General features: G+C 36.0%; 1 protein-coding gene across 5 annotated transcripts in view; it reads right to left on the bottom strand.

Moving 5' to 3' along the window:
- The window catches only part of LOC109098936 (pleckstrin homology domain-containing family G member 5-like), a 34329-nt gene extending 21025 nt beyond the window's left edge, over positions 1-13304 (bottom strand). Inside the window, exons 1-3 of one of the 5 annotated variants that reach the window (XM_042734161.1) lie at positions 12993-13304; positions 12673-12893; positions 5338-5417 (exon numbers count right to left, since the gene is read on the bottom strand). In XM_042734161.1, the coding sequence (XP_042590095.1) occupies positions 5338-5417; positions 12673-12727 (135 nt within the window). In that variant the 5' untranslated portion in view covers positions 12728-12893; positions 12993-13304. Of the gene's footprint in view, positions 1-5337; positions 5418-9424; positions 9646-12672 lie in introns of those variants that run through there. The other 4 variants (XM_042734160.1, XM_042734159.1, XM_042734158.1 and 1 more) reach the window with 4 other exon arrangements.
- Between the last annotated feature and the right edge of the window lie 511 nt (positions 13305-13815).

Below are 13815 nucleotides of genomic sequence, written 5' to 3'. Positions count from 1 at the left end.
AAAAAATCTTAATCAACCCTAATCTTTAGAATGGTAGGGATAACATTTGTATCATAGTAAAATCATGGGAAATTCACATATTTAGCTCAAACAAACAAACAAAAAAATAATATTCTAAATAAAATAAAAAATTCTAAAGTGTGCATGGTGATTAATCTTTCTTTTTTAAAGAAATAATGTCCAATGCCCATATATTTATATATAACACAAATTGGTTTAATTTATAATAATCACATTTATTTAATTAAAAATTATACACTCACACATCTGTGTACTAGTGGTGCTGATATAAAATGAAGAACGTTATTGGCACTGTAACAGAAGTTAGTAAAAACATAATATTTTAAATGATGAGTAAATACAGTGTTCTGAAAGACTTATGTCTTGGCCTTTTCCCTTAGTCTTAGTAATTTCTATCTTATATCTACACCAACTCTCTCCTGCCATCATCTACTTCAGACCCTTCTCAGAGTACACCCCTGCAGGGGGCTGGGTCATGTGGTGTCAGGATATCCTACATAAAAACAGAGTCTTTGAAGCCTGCGGCTGTGCTTACTTTTACCAAATCCAGAATATTACAGTATCAAAACCCCCTTTCTTTTACTCTCTCCATCCTTCCTCTCTTTCTTTGCCTGTGCTTTATATAGCAGGCTGATGTAAGGCCTAATTCATAAAATGCTGTGCTTTATTAAAGTTACAAGAACCTCAGAATGATAAAACGACAAAGCGCAAACATACAAAACTCTTCTACAACCTGCCATTATTGAGGACTGGGATGTATAAGAGGACTATAAGTTTGAGCTGAGCTATAAGTTTGAGCTCATGGTTTGTCCCTCATTGAATAATGGGAAGCGCTCAAACAATCAGGGTATCACATTGTACCTTTTCAGTAAACATTAGTAAACTATAATTTACACAAACTATAGCATCTAATTCATATATTATTTAATATAAGATATCAATGTATTAATTATCAATTAATTACAATCTTTTCTGCTCTATTCTTTACATATACTGTAAAGAGGTATATTACATTCATATTTTGAAAAAAATAGAAGAAAAATAGTATGTTGATCCTATATGCGCTCATCAAAACAACTGACATTTGGCTTTATTTCAAAACATGTACACATGAATACGCCTTAGGCAAGGAAGGTTCCAATATCTGATGCACAGCTGAAAATAACTTTTACTCCTTAGGGGTCATGCATTGTGACCTCTTTGTTGATCCAGAGTCTTAATTCTCACTTGGTGACATCAGAGATCTCCTTTAAAGGAGTGAATGAGAAAGCAGAGAGCTGTATTTGGCAAAAAAAAAAAGAGCAAACAAGAAGGAGAGAATTAGAGAGCTTTATGCTGACAGTTAGTACAGCATGAAATATGAGAGGTAATATAGGTTGTTTTCACATTTGGTCTGATGTCAGTACCACAGGGAGAAGAAGTACAACTAGGGAGAAGAAGTTATTTAAAGCTGAATCATGTCTATCTGTCTTGTGTCTTTCTACTACTATTATTGCCGTAAAACAGTATTGTAAACAATGACTGTTTCCAAAAGGTTTCGCAAAATACTTATAATACCTTCCATTGGTCAGGGAAACACATTTTTGGCTTAACACCATTGGTTAAGTCAATGTTTCCAGGCAGGGTTGGTCAAACAATAAAGATTAAAATGATAATACACATAAAATCTGCTTTGATTTCCTGCAAAATATTAAAAATAAAATAATTGTAAATAATTATTACAGTTTTTGTAGTTTCATTTTTCAATCCATGTATATTCCATGAATCTTTTTTTATCTGTATTTTATTTAAATATTTTGTCCATACATGCAAAAATACGATTTCCTCAAAAGGTTTTTTTTCTTTGGAAGGTTATATCAGGTTTAGCTTGGGTACAGATTTCTCTTTGAAATATGGTACACACAAAGTAGAACTTTTCCTAGTTGCTGAGTATTATTGCTCCATCTGGTGGTAGAAAGCAGCAGTGAGGCTTCACAATCCAAAGAATTCCATGAACACTAATTTACTCCACTTTTCACTTCTTTTGTCCTTGAAATATTTTAGGCAGCACAGTTTTGAATGCGTGCGTCTCCTGAAACTGTTGTGCTACAGGTGTCAGTTCAGCTTCTTCTCACACACAAATGTTAGGTAACACAGAGACAGACATCAAGCAGTGACAGAGGAGACAAAGCACAGACCTGCTGCTGAAGTTTAAATAATCCTTTCAATCATTTTAATGGCTGTAAACGAGTCTGAGAACCTGCTAAGGGAAAGCAACACCAAAGAAGATATTTTGAACAATGTTCAGTGCTGTTTGGATTTATTTTTAAAATCCCATATTCCTCAGAAAAAAAGTCATAGAGGTTTAGAACAACCTGAAAAATTCATTACAATTTTTGTTTGTGGGTGAATGATCAATTTATTAAGCTCATTTCATGGTTGTGAGCTTCTTGATGTCTTTAAAATTACTTTGTGAGGAAAAGCCATAGAGACAAGATGCCAGGTTAACCTCAAACCAACAGATTAAATATATTATTGAACACTGAAAAGCAATTAACCTACTTTTCTAACTGAAATCAAGCCTTTGAATCCAAGACACATTGGCAACCCTGGGACAAGGCGATATTCTGGCATTTTCATGAAGAACTTGTCTGAAAGACTCCATTATCCCATCTGCTAACCCATAAAACTCTGTACTGCTCCAGCTTTGTGTCTTTGTAAGCAGCATATTCATCTTTTACAACACAAATTACAGTCAGCTGCTAATGTCTGTGTTTATTATAGTGCAGTCACTGTTTAGTCTGTGTTTGTGTAAGGGATAAGGATGGCCGGCCTGTTTCGCAACTTTTTCACACACACATTAACACATGCACACAAGCATGCAAATGCTCACACACATATATTATCAATGCATAAACACACACATGCACACACGGTGCTAATATATTACAGATCCTGTTCTGTGTTGGTTTCATGTGGAATTAATCTATAATGGATCCAGTCTTGCCACATACTCTACTAAAATAAAGACATACCAATTTGTTTACACACAAGAAAAAAGACAAACTTAAACCTGAAGTGTGTATTTTCTTGCTTCTAGCTACCGTTGGTCAGACAAACAGTATCACACTTTTCGGGGAAATTAATTTATTAATGTCTTACTTAATAAACCTGGCATTGTATATTACAAATATTGCTTTTGTTTCTCCTTTACGTGTCATTTTGGATAAAAGCATCTGCTAAATATGAAGGTCTGTTTCCACCATGGATAAAAAAAAATAAAGAGGGGTTACTGCAACTTTTTATCTCACAATTCTGCCTTTTTAGCAATTTTGAGATAGCAATTCTCTCAATTCTGAATTTTTTCTTGCAATTCTGAGAAAAACAACATCATAATTGTGAGTTTTAATTTGCAAGAAATAAACTCAATTCAAAAAGCAAGTCAGAATTGTGAGATATAAAAAATTCTACCTTTCTTGCATCCAATCTTGAGTTTTCATCTCACAATTCTGAGTTTACATCTCGCAATTCTGGGTCTATCTCTTGCAAATCTTACTTTTTTCCGCACAATTCTGAGTTTACATGCAACAATTCTGACTTTTATCTTGCATTTGCAAGTTCACAATATCACAATAAATACAGATACAAAATCAAAGTTGCGAGAAAAAGTCTAAATTGTAAGATACAGTATATATTCAGAATTGCGAAAAGTCTGAATTGTGAGATCAAAAGTTAAAAGCGTAAATATTAATGTACACACCAAAAACACACTTCAACATTAAATGACAGCTAGCAGGATGAGCATGCAGTTAAACGTCAACAGCAATCTATCGTCATCATCTTTGTGTATTTTCACCTCTTGACCCCTTGCAGGAGACAGGAAGAACAAACCTACATGAAACTTGTAGTGCACTAGAGACAAGCCACAAAGACCACAAAACATAAACAGACTCATACGCGCACACTTAAACTCTCCTTCTATCTTTTTCAGCAGAAACCTTTTCAAATAAACAAGAGTCCCTCTCATCTTTCCATATTTTAAGGGTAATGACATAAGTGTGTTCCTGGTTCAGATAAAAACATTGGGTACATTAAGTTAAGTCTGGCTTCGATCAGAGAGGACTAGAAACAGAAGTGTTTACCCAGAGACTCTTTTCAAAAGCTTGCTAAAGTTCAGAGGACACTGGCAGAGTTGAGCTGACAGGAAATGTAGGATACCAAAAAAACAAGCAAACATCACTGTGATCTCCTATAATGAATCAGACATGTTCCGTGTAAACAAACTTTATTGATGTCCTTTATACAGGGTTTATCTGTATCCAGAGTTTGAAGAGGGTTGTTACTGGCAATTATTTTTGCATACAGAAACTGTCAGTACTCTCTCATCTGTACCTGCTCAAAAAGATAGGCTGCCTTGTTGGTCTTACTAAACAAAAGATTGCTAGTCTCGGAAACCAGGTTTGATAATCTGCATTATTTTGGGCAATAATCATCCATTCAGATATGAGCTGTAACCAAATCTGATTTGCACTTCATTTGTTTCTTCAGTTGTTTAGTTAAGTTTTTTTTAACTATATACACAGTACATACAAATAGATTTTTTAACTATATACATACAAACGTGGGGAATGCTGGCAGATGTTTTTTTGTCCAATTTAAGATTACTGTATCCAATACATCAGTATTCATATTGTGGCTGCATTTTAATCAATGATTTTAAAGGTAAAGGAGCACCTGTTAAAATACAAAAGTGGAAAGTGTTGGTAATGAATAGGCACCAGGTTTGCCAGTGATAAAAAAATGGGAGTGACTCATGTTTAAAAGAAAGAGGGACACAGGAAGGAATACACTGACTTTTTAGTCAAACCAGTTTGGCAATGGTCCCAAGACAATAAAGTGCAATCAAAAACAGAGAGACATAATAAGAGAGACAGTGCGTATAAAGGGAGAGAGAGAACAACAGGAAGGGAGAGACATATTGTGTTTTGTGTAAGCGTGTTTATATGCGAACAGCCTCATATACCCTACAGTAATCTCTCTTTTCCATGCCTGCACCCCCAGACTCCCAGGAGAAGGCTGGTGAAATGTCGCCTATAACATCATATCCGTCCTCTCACCACTGAACTTTCAACAGCACAAAGACAAACAAAACTTTTGTTTTTCCTGTCAGTTCCCTAAGCACACATGCTGACAAATGATTATTGTGCTGGAATATTCTATGTGATAAATGCAATTGGCATGCCTGGGATTTATGTCCACGAAAACACTAAGAGGTGAACATTTACCAGCTCGCTTTGCCCCTACAGGGCTTCCCTGTGACACATTCTGACGGCTCACCTTGGAAGCAAGCCGCCGTTCGGGACAGTTGGGATGCTGACACAAGATGCCAGTTTTCTCCTCCTGTGCAGGCTTCTCACCTGAAACAATATCCAAACAGAGGTAAAAGATCAACCATATGTGGGAGGGAATTAAAAGTAAGGTCAAGTTGTAAGCCAAACTGGAATGGCTTAGTCACGTTGGGGTGGGGGGGGGTGGGGGGTTGTTGCAATATGACCAAAATCTTATATCACAATACGAGTCATTTTATTTCACAATAACGATATATTTATATTGCACGATATAGTTATAAATAAGAAATGCCACATACATTGAATATAGTAATCAAATGTATAAAAACACTGCATATTCTTCACTGTGTAAATTAAATATATATTTCTTCTTATTAAAGTTACAAAAGTGATTTCGTTAAGAACAATGAGAGTTTTTCTGTTTTGTTGTTTGATTAACATGAATGACAGACAGCAGGAATATTAGACTGCTGTCACTTTAAGAGCTGCCCAGATCCAGTATACTGTTCTACATGTGATTTCTTCCTCAGCTGTTTGCTTCAGATCTAAATTACTGTGTTTATGAGGATACCTGCAAAGACAGGCATTTTGACACATACAAGTGTGTGCATTTAACTGTTTTAGGCCTATAAAGTGGCAAAAATAACTTGATAACTTCAATACTCCCACACTCTATGAGCACCGTCTTCACGTGCGTGCCTATCTGACAGCTTTCAGAAACTGTCTCTCAGACAGATTGTGCAAATAGCAAAATGAGTTCGCTTTCATTGCTGATTGCATTTCAATAGCTTAAAATCACTTGTTTTAAAACGCAATGCTTAAAAATGTGTGCAAACAATATGTTTTGTGACCACATAGCACAGCAACGGTACATGAATGTGTAACCTCGGTAGAGACATCCAAGATAGTCCAAAATCTCCACCAGTTGACAAACTGTACATATCACACATAAAGGCTAATTGCTCTGGGTTCCCTTCCTATGTATTTTTTCAAATGGTGATTTATGACTAAAATAAGGTCTGCCATAACATTACTTGGAGACTTTCACATTATGCTTAAGCATAATTTACACACAGTCCTTAAATGTGAATTTTTAAACTGCTCTTGGAAAATGCTGCTGCTAGCAAATTGATACATAAGGATAGTTCTACGTTCTGAATCAAGTATGTAAACTTACATAATAATGAATAATTTACAATTACATAGCACATAGCACATTTCACAATGAAACAAACTGAAACATTCTAAAAACCAATTAGAAATACAGGAGAAAACTATGCTAATTCTCTTCAGAGCCACCAACTGAACAGCTCTACAGTATATGGAACTATCATGTATCCAGGAGTAATATAAAGAAGATAAATGAAGCAGATAAATATGATTGAGACATTTCATACTAGGATACCATGGAGAGACTCTTGTGAACTCAGTGAGCCTGTGGGGGATATGTCCTTGGGCAAGAGCCAAAAGACATAACAGCAATATGGTACGCAAAATATGAGGCAGCTGGAGGATATGTAGGAGAGAGCGACTGAAAAAAGCAACTCAATCAGAAAGCCCTAGACCACAAACAAGAGCTAGTGATACAACTCAACTACTTAATTGCATAATATGTTGACCAAATAAACTGAATATGTCAGTATAATGTATAACTTGATTTAGCCATGACATCCCTTCCTTCAGCCATGCTGTTAAGTCCATAAAGACTAACTGGCCGGGGTACCATGGAAAGATGATTACAATGACAATTAATATTAAACTTTAAGGGAGGGATTGACTAAAAATTGAAGAACTGACAACAACACAAAAAGGAAAAAGGAGAGAAAAACAGACAGAGCGAAAAAAGTTGGCGGAAATCTGAGATTTCCAGACATTACAAGTTTGCTGGCAGACTGGTTGATTTTCCTTTTACTGATATTCCACTCACCTAGAAACCCACAGGTTTTAATGCGAAAAAAGTGTATGATTTTTTTTTTATCGATTTCACCCCTCATTCTCCTTTCTAGCAATGCTGCCACTTTAAAACTGGTTGAACAGAAGCGATTGATGTTTACAGAGTTCAGACAACCATAGACAAGAAACCAACTCTGATTTTTGAATATATTATAAAAAGAAGGCAACTGACAGAGTGCTCATAACGAATTATAAATTTGGATCTAGGATAACAGTAAAGCAATATAATCTATACACTAAAGGCATTATAGCAAAAATAAACAGATGAAGGCTTGGAAAGAAAAAAGTAAGAGAACAAGGTGAAAAACATCTGTTCTTTAGGACATAAAAGTGTCAGAGGTTGAAGAAACACCCATATACAATAGTTGTGTGAAAGTTTGCTGTACTCATATAGCATGGCATTTACAAGGTACACACACAGTGCCTACTTCATCAAAGCACTGCATTTTTCCCAGCATCCTAAAAGCAGAACAACATCACCACATAGCTCAAGCCAGACTCTAGATATTATCCTCTACACTGCTCACATTCCAACTCCATACTCGCCTCCATCTCTCCATGAAGAATATTCCATTTCTCCTTCTTTAGTCACAGAGGCAGAGGGCACCTCCTAAGAAATCCTCTATGTAAGGAATGTGCAGAATGCCAGGATCTGTTTTTCATGCCCCTTTGTTTACCCAGCCATTTGCCGAAGTTCCTGAGGAGAGTTAAGCACATCTAGTGTCTCAAGTGCTAGAAGGGAAATATTTTATTTAATACTCGTTTCCTTTGTCTCCACTGGAGAAACACCAAGATGATGCCATGGATGCCAGTATATGATTTGGAAGGTCTGAGAATTTCAAAACATTACCAGCTAAAGGGCTGGAAGGGGAGTTGTCACTGACTCTTTATTTCTGGTTAACTAATCCTCTTGCGTTTTGGGCCCAAATGAGATTAGGTGATAGAGCCCAACATGGCAACATTGGCTCAACCGATGTTGTGAGTTTGAGGAGGCACAACCTGCTTATGTAACCATAACAGACAGGCTTTTTTAGGAAAACTATTTGAAAAAAAGGTCCATTTGAAAATTGTCATTTTTGCTATTCCATTTGGTGGCACTAAATTTAAGGTGCCACTGGTGCCACTAAAGATTTAGGCAATATGAAAAAGCCATTTGTTTGACTGCAAAGACTGAAAGAGGCATAGAGTGAGTGATTAGACAGACAAAATACTTCCAGGGGCAAAGGTCAATTTTAGTGGGTCCTAACTGGGTCATTAGTGCACAGATCAAACAGTAGGGGTAGTATGGACAAGCTAAAACTCACTCTTGTTCTGCACTTTGGTGTCACAGTGGTCTCTAAAACTTTCTGACTACTTAGTGGAAACCAAACAGGTGGTGGCTCTACAAACAAAGCCAAAAAAAAGCCACTTTGTTCCACTAGATTTGAGTGTAAGACACCGTTCACTGCCAAAAAATTTAATTCTATCATTATTCATTCACCCTAGTGTCTTGAAAAACCTGTATGACTTACCTTTTGTCCATGGAACACAAAATGAGTTATTTATAGCAGAATGTCCTTTGTTGTTGCTCTTTTCCAAAGAATGAAAGTATTATGGTGACCACTGATCTTTTAGGCAAAATTTTTTTAGCGAGTAACTAAAACTTCAGCCAATTCCTCACACAAAACTTTGACATTACTTCAGAAGATTTCGAAAATTGTGCATATTTTGTTTGGACTGCATTTATGATAGTTTTATTTAATATTTTTGACAGCTCCTGGTCCCAATCCACTTTCATTATGGAAGACAGCATCATGAAGATTTTGCTAAGTTTAGTTTTCCACAGAAGAAAGAAAGTCATGCATGTTTGGGAATGACATGAGGGTGAGTAAATGATGACAAAATGTTAATTTTAGATGAAGTACAAGCCCTCTGAAAAAAATATTGTAATCTTATCCTACTATTCATTCAGTGAAAACACATTTGAGAAGAAACATGGCATGGGAAATAAAGTGCAATACAGAGCCCATCCACATTAAACTTCATGTAATATCTTCAAAAAATAAAAACAAACAACTTTAAAAACAATTACCGATTCAATCGAACTGTCTCACACTATTTGCCATTCAAATAAAATCTCTTACCACAAGACTTCTGGGTAATGTCCATGAGGGAGGTCCAGGTGTACTTCTCCACCCCCAACTCACTCTGTGTACATGGCACAGTTTCCAGTTCATAAGACCCATGCCGTCGCCAATAGAACATTGTGCCTTACAATCCAAGCACAACCGATAAATCTAACACCGCATCTCACTTGTGAAGATCAAGATGATGTTCTTCACACCTTGAACAAAACATCAGTCTTTAAAATATCACTGCTCTTCATGTTTCTCCATATTACAGAATGCACTAAAACTTGAATGAGTTCTCTTTTGGAGAAAAGTTCTCAGAATACTGGATTTCTATAAAGTTTCCAGGCAGGGTGATTTGGACTTTGTGAGCCAGTATGTGAAGGGGAAAAAAGAGGGGGGCTTGACCCACACAGTACGCCAGACAAGCGATGCATTCATCCACATGTGAAGTGCATGCTGGGATGTGAGGGAGACTTGGACCTGTGACTTTTCAGAATGGCAAGAGATACAAAGCTGCCTTTTGAGATGTCCACCTACTTGTAGCCCACAAACTTCATGCATCTCAAATTTATAGTATCATATAGAGCAGAAATCATGGTTCACAAACACTCAAGTCACAGTCAGGGATATAGAGAATAATGGAGGATGAAAAACTTTCAAAAGCAAGTTTAGTGAGTTGGAAGTAAGAAAGGGTTAAGATAAAGATAAAGAGAATAGCTGCAAGAGTTCGCGGGTGCCTTCCAGAACCCCCACAATTTCTAATTTTGCTCTAACAAATTAGAGAGTAGAATGGGAGAGTCTAAGCTGTTGGGATCCAACATTTCCAGGCATATGGTAGTGATTTGGAGCAGTGTGACGTGCAGGGGTTAGTTTTAATGACCAGGCTTCCAGTGGCAGTGAAGCCAATACGCCGCAGTCTCAGACTTTGTCAGCTTAATCATTCTCTGGGACATGTACAAACAACAAAGCTCTTTTGATCTTCACCGAGACATTTCTCTATGCGAGCTGGTGTACGATCTTTTATATTTTAGCTTGTTTCATCTGGCTATTAAATTAAATAATTAAGGTTGAACTTTATTGCTGAGGCATACTAGTGTGGTTTTGTTTCTGCTGTATGTTGCTCCGTAGCTGTTGTTTGACTGTTTAAATCATTCATCTGAAATATTGTTGTTTACTTATGATTCTTAGTACACAAAAGGCTTTAAATAAACTCTAAGACTGTCAATCAATTTAAAAAAAATCTAATTATTTAATCAAATAAATCATATAATTTCACAGATAAAAGCAACCAAAAGAAGAAAATTTAAGATTTTACGAGTTGGCAGACAGAAGCATTGAGTATACATTACAGAATGACAGAGTCATTTTAGTTTTATTACGTCTTTATTAACCTATCTATCTATCTATTATAAATAAATAAATACATTTAAAATGTAAAGATATAATATTAAAAATATTATCTATTCATTTTAATTATTTTAATTGTTAACTGTTTATTCAAATTGTATAATTGTACATATTAAACAAAATAAAAACACTTTTGCTACAGACACCCACTATCTATCTGCATTTGATGACACATTAGCACCCTTATACAAGAATTTTCAGTTTGTTTGAAGGCTAATGATCATCACATACCATAACACACCCAACTTTTGTTTGCAGCATTGCATTTTGCTAGTCAAAATGCTATATTCAGCTCATGATACGCAGCATGAAAAGCATATGTTACCACCAGCATGTTGGCCACACATGAAAGACCACTGTGGTGTGACAGCTACTACAGTCAATTATAATAACTTGGCTAATCCTCTGATCTGTGATTCTCCTGACATTGTTTATCTTTGTTTAAAACACTAGCATTAGGACAGCCATGCACATTGCGAACAGGCCAGTCAACCTGAAACTAGTAATGGGCTTGGTTTGGAGGCTAGATGGCAAATTAGTCAGCCAAGTGACAGTTCTCAAATAGACAATATTGTTCCATGTAACGGTTCCTATTCGAAGCCAGGTAAACAAGTCTATATTACTGGTGTTCTTTATCATAAATTCAAAAGCTTAGACTATATTTGACATTATTTTAAGAAATACCACTCAATAGCTTCACTGATAAACTGTGAGCTTCATAAAAGCCCCATTTGTTAGTTTGAAGTTTGGATTTAATAACCATGGCCCTGGACCTCACAGACAGAACATAAGAGGAATTTCCTTTGGATAGAGTCACTTTGTTTCCACTGTAAAACTATTTTTTATATATATAGTTTATAGTTAAGGATTTCAAACTATTTATATTTGCCAAAAAGAATTTAGAATAATGAACTTGTGGCCAATCTTGCTAAAAGTAAAAAAAATAAATAAAAAAAAAAACATGAAACTATTTTTGTACACTAGTTCCTTGTAAACAAATACTAAATTTAAATGAGAAATCTATAGAGAGGAACCTTTAGATGGGAAGGAAATTAATTTTACTTTTAATATTTTATATTAATAGTAAAATCAGCTGGTCTATTATCTGGATAAATAGTAAGTATAGAGGTTTTTCAAATTTTTTCTATTTCTTATCACTGCGTCACCATTCCAACATATTTTTCTATCTTTTTCCATGTTGTTTCAAACTAAATGCAATCTCTGTTGAAACAGAGCTGTTGACTGTTGATACAGAGTGAATCATATTTCCTTATGATAAGCCAGTAAAGAGGTAAACCACAGAGCTGTCTGTCTACCTGTCACAACATACTGTAAATATCATTTATCCCAAATCTAATACTGAGGAATGAGAAAAGCCAAGACCAAGAGTGGCGGAAAATCAGGATTTAAATAGCCAAAATAGGAAATAATCCTGTACAGACAGACAAACATCCAGTAATTACGAGTTAAACCAGACTATTTTCAGTTATCAAACATACAGTCCAGAAATCAATTAACTATAACCATACAGTGTCTGACTAGTCTATTTAAGGGTCAGAATGTCCTACTGAAATTACTCAGGCATTGCAACCTTTTTATCATACTTGTAGGATGATTTTGCAACATCTTAAAAGTTTGATATCATTCATACTCAAAGAGGGACTGAGACATCCAGCGAAATTATATGACATGAGGGTGAGTAAATGAACTATCCCTTTAAGACATCCTCGAAATTTATCGCGTCAGCACGCTGTTTTTAGCCATAACTGCCACAAAGAAACACCATACACAGGTACACCATTTTATTTTATTATAACTGCAGTCAGTAACACGTAAAACAAAATTCCACTTACTTAGTCGCAGACGAAGCCCAAGCCAGCTCTTGGGTGGCGATCCGTATCTATGCATTATGTGCTGTTAACCATGTGGCTTAATTTCCAAGTCAGTCGTATTCATGTGTTGTCCTCAGTTAAGAGACATCCGACCATAGCGTCCTCTTAGTATCAGCTGTAGAGCAGACATGAGCTCTGTCGCGTTGTTGGCAGTCCTCCAAAACAAACCGCCAGACAATTCACTTTAACCAAGTTTGATATTGCTGTTGACATGTATATTCGTGTATAGTCTGTAATGGTCCTTCTAGTATAGCGCAAAACTATTACGTTTCTTTAAATACCTTATCTGTATGCTTAAGTGCGTCCAAAGCGCTTCACCTTGCGTGCGCTGTGGAGACACAAAAGGACTTGTTGACGCACGTAGTTTTTGTCTCCTTTGTGGCCTCAAGGTTTACTAGCTGAAACTTAACTGAACTGCGTTGTAAGAACGTGGCATATCCTCTTTCAAAGTCAACATGACATCTTTTTACACACACAGCTTTGTGTCATGTTTAAAAAAAAAAATAGACATGCTACAAAAAAACCTGTTGTCTCCTCTGTGCCCTATATGTTACCACCAGCAGCTTCATTGTGTCTCACCTACTTTCAACAAGCAGGCGTTTCCTCAACCTCCCCTCCTCCCCATCCTCACTGGTCTTTCATGGAAATCTGGACATTTCATTTTATCTTTCAGACATGACATTTAAAGGTGAAGGTTACATTTATTCAGTTTTCCATCAATATACATCTACTCAATTTACTGCCCCTCATTTCTGCACTTGACTCATGACTCCCAGTCTCTCAAGCTCTACAATATGGTACAGTGATGTATAGCATGCTATAGGTTTATTACCAAGTATAAATAGGCCTACCATGGTATTACATTGTGCTTCGAGGTCCACTAACAAAAAGCACCATTTGTACATCTACCATTATCATGATATTCTTGAAACTCATTTTGTGTACCATGTGAAAATACCATGTGGTACATGAATTTCAGTAGGCCTATCATGGTATGTTTCTAATGTCCAATAATTACAATTGTCATGGTAAATCTTTTATTTTTCAAGCAATAGTCTACAGATATATTGGCCAATATTGCTCATTTTTAATTATAACCATCTG

The sequence above is a fragment of the Cyprinus carpio genome, chromosome B11 (genome assembly GCF_018340385.1).
Source record: "Cyprinus carpio isolate SPL01 chromosome B11, ASM1834038v1, whole genome shotgun sequence".
Taxonomy (NCBI): Eukaryota; Metazoa; Chordata; class Actinopteri; order Cypriniformes; family Cyprinidae; genus Cyprinus; species Cyprinus carpio.
Note: the sequence above shows the minus strand (reverse complement) of the source record. Positions and strands in the feature narration are given on the sequence as shown.